Consider the following 2,852-nt stretch of genomic DNA (forward strand, 5'->3'; position numbering starts at 1 on the left):
TGCTGAGGAACTGCCACAAGAGACGAGCTCTGAGCATTTGCACATACTTTTGGCTTAGGTAAGCCCTGGCTTTCTTTCAGTGGTTTTGGATGCCTATGAAATTTTACTGGAATTGGGAATAAGCACCATTTTGTAACAGAATACTGAATGCTGATAATGAAAAGCAAAGTAAAACAACCTAAACATAACAATTTACTATGTATCTTCCTAGTTTCAAATAAAACAGTTTGTTCTTTTTCCTCCTCTTATCTGATCCCCTTACATTTCTTTAGCAAGCAATGAGTAGGGTGACCTCTCAGTTTGTGCTTACAGCTTCTAAGTTTTTTTTATACCCCGGTTCAGTGTTTCGTGTTGGCTGGCTTTAGGCCTTTCAGTGCAGATAATTCAAAGAGTACAAGGAGCCTTAGGAAAGAGATTTACAAGTAATTTTGGTTGTGTATTTGCAATTAATAAGAAATGTTAATGTAGGGCAAAATACAAGTTTTCAAAAGCAAAGGGATCTCTATGGGCAGCTGACATACTTGAAATAGAAAAGCAGGTTACTGATATGTATGGTAATATTTTGGACTAATATTCACAAAGAAGGAAATTACATCAATTGATATTCAGGGTGAAAAGTCTGTGGTGGGACAAATATGGCCAGGTGTAACGTGTCACCTTGTAATTCACCACTGTAATAATTATTGTAATTTAGCTTCTGTCAGGGTGGTGCTGAAACAGTAACTAAAACAGTCTTACAGACCAGGTTTCCACAGAACTAAAAAAAATCTCCAACACCTCCTCCTACAGCCCTGAGAGCCTGTGCGATATGTCAGAGATGGCCAAAACAGAGATCTTTTACAGGCAATAAAGTTTTTATGTGGCCCATGTGCCACACTCCAGGCACTCTTTCTTTACAGAATGCCTCATAAAAGAACATTCTTTTAATTTGTCTGTGTTGAGAGAGGCTTCAGACTATTCCTGATGTCTTCCTTTAAAGTCAGATAGACTGAAGACATCTGCTGAACACTTTTATCATACTGCTATAATCAGACTAAAAATAAATGGAACAAAGTAATAATCACAGAAACCTTTAAGATTTCAGTCAAATAAAGAGATTTTTCTAGATAATTCACAGATTTTTTCTTTATGCTTTCCAGAGCCAGATTCTGAATCCAAAACTGAGTTATCTTACCTTGAACATGTCTTCAGTGACAACAGAGCCAGAGTAGGTAAAAGGATTTGCAGAGTATCTACAGAAATCCTTAAGAAAGCACCACTCAGCATGCAGTGGTAGGCGACCTAACAGTCACAGCTTTGTACGTTCACTAAAATACCGACATATATTAGAAGGCAACCCATCTTCTACAAATTATTAGCTTATATAGGTCAAAGGTACTCTAGTCTACAGTCACTCACTGGCATAATAATACTCTCTCATCCTGTTACCTCCAGCAGAAGATGACTGAAATCATATGCATGTCCTTTTTCATCAACTACTCCAGTATCTGCAGAAATGCACTGTGCACCACATTTAAAGTAATCATTTTGTGCAGTAACAGAAAGCACAACTACATCATAACAGCTATGAACCCTGGATCTGTTTATTAAATATGTAGTTACTTACAGGAATGTTGATGAAAACAGTATCAAACTCTGATGCTGACAGAAATCTTTTCAATGGCACCATGAAAAACTGCAAGGAAAATAATTTATACATACATCATCTATGTCATTATACTTTCTAGACCGTTACTAAAATACATGTTACTGTTCTTTAAGTAGTATCTTACTTTCTCTATTGATTCCAGAGTTTCAGTGTATTTCTCTTCAGTTTGCTTTATTTCAGCCAGACAACAGCTTCTTATGTCATTCTCAGTATATTTCTGCAATTACAATGGAGTTATTATCAGGCACCTAATGGATAATAAACGTATTTATAACTTTAGAATTAAGCAATTAGGATAACTGCTTCCTGAAATGTTCTAAGTACTGCAGCCTCCAAGGATGATAGCAATAACCAAGAATATTTTACTGTTCAATTAGCTGATGATCTTAAGTGTTTCCCTAAAATTCAGCATCAAAGGAATATTATGAAAAGTTTATGTTTAAATATAAAATGCTGGGCTCCTTGAATGTACTTTGGAAGTTGAAATACAAGGTCACATCTAATTTACACCCAGACTGAAAAATCTTTTTGAAAATACTCAGCAGTTAATAATTTTAATAACTCAGTGGAGTAAATCATGCAAGAAACTTTGCATTGCCATAAATATTGGATTCAGTCTAATCCCTGGACCTATTAACAATTTTTCTTTTAGTTCTCAAGGGAAGCTCTCTCTTCAGATACATCATGTGTATGTCCTCCAATCAGGAAGTGCAATGACCTCTAAGTTCAGCTTTTGCACATGTGTGCATATATCTTCAGTGAGCCTCTGGGTTTTTTTCCATGTAAACCACCAGACTCTTAAGAAATTTAATCAGCACAGGACTCTATAAAATAGTTTACAGGCACCCTTACCGAAGATCAGATTTACAGCATTACAGCTGCAATAACTTGCAAATCTCCTTTCAAACAGAAGAGTAAATAACTGGAACAAGGTATGGAAGCATTCAAGATAAGCAAGACATAAAACATTTGGAGACTTATAGGTCAGCTTGGAGACCTGACACAGTAACTGGACAGACTCTTACAATTAAAAGCAATAACTGATCCAAAAATTTTCTCCAAAATCAACCATAAGCAGTGGCTTAATAAGCAATAGTACTATCACATCCTTTCTGAAGCCTTTTATCAGCTTGTAACATCCTTCTAAGGCATCCTGTAGCATCTCTCTGACTGTATCTTACCTTCTTTTCACACAGTGTAGGGA

General features: G+C 36.1%; 1 protein-coding gene across 1 annotated transcript in view; it reads right to left on the bottom strand.

Moving 5' to 3' along the window:
- VAV3 (vav 3 guanine nucleotide exchange factor) overlaps nt 1–2,852 on the bottom strand; it is a 194,038-nt gene that overhangs the window by 86,021 nt on the left and 105,165 nt on the right. Inside the window, exons 11-12 of the mRNA XM_010006784.1 lie at nt 1,773–1,865; nt 1,607–1,675 (exon numbers count right to left, since the gene is read on the bottom strand). Coding sequence (XP_010005086.1) covers nt 1,607–1,675; nt 1,773–1,865 — 162 coding nt within the window. The remainder of the gene's footprint in view (nt 1–1,606; nt 1,676–1,772; nt 1,866–2,852) is intronic.

The sequence above is a fragment of the Chaetura pelagica genome, unplaced genomic scaffold (genome assembly GCF_000747805.2).
Source record: "Chaetura pelagica isolate M959 unplaced genomic scaffold, ChaPel_1.0 scaffold69, whole genome shotgun sequence".
In the NCBI taxonomy this organism is placed as follows: domain Eukaryota; kingdom Metazoa; phylum Chordata; class Aves; order Apodiformes; family Apodidae; genus Chaetura; species Chaetura pelagica.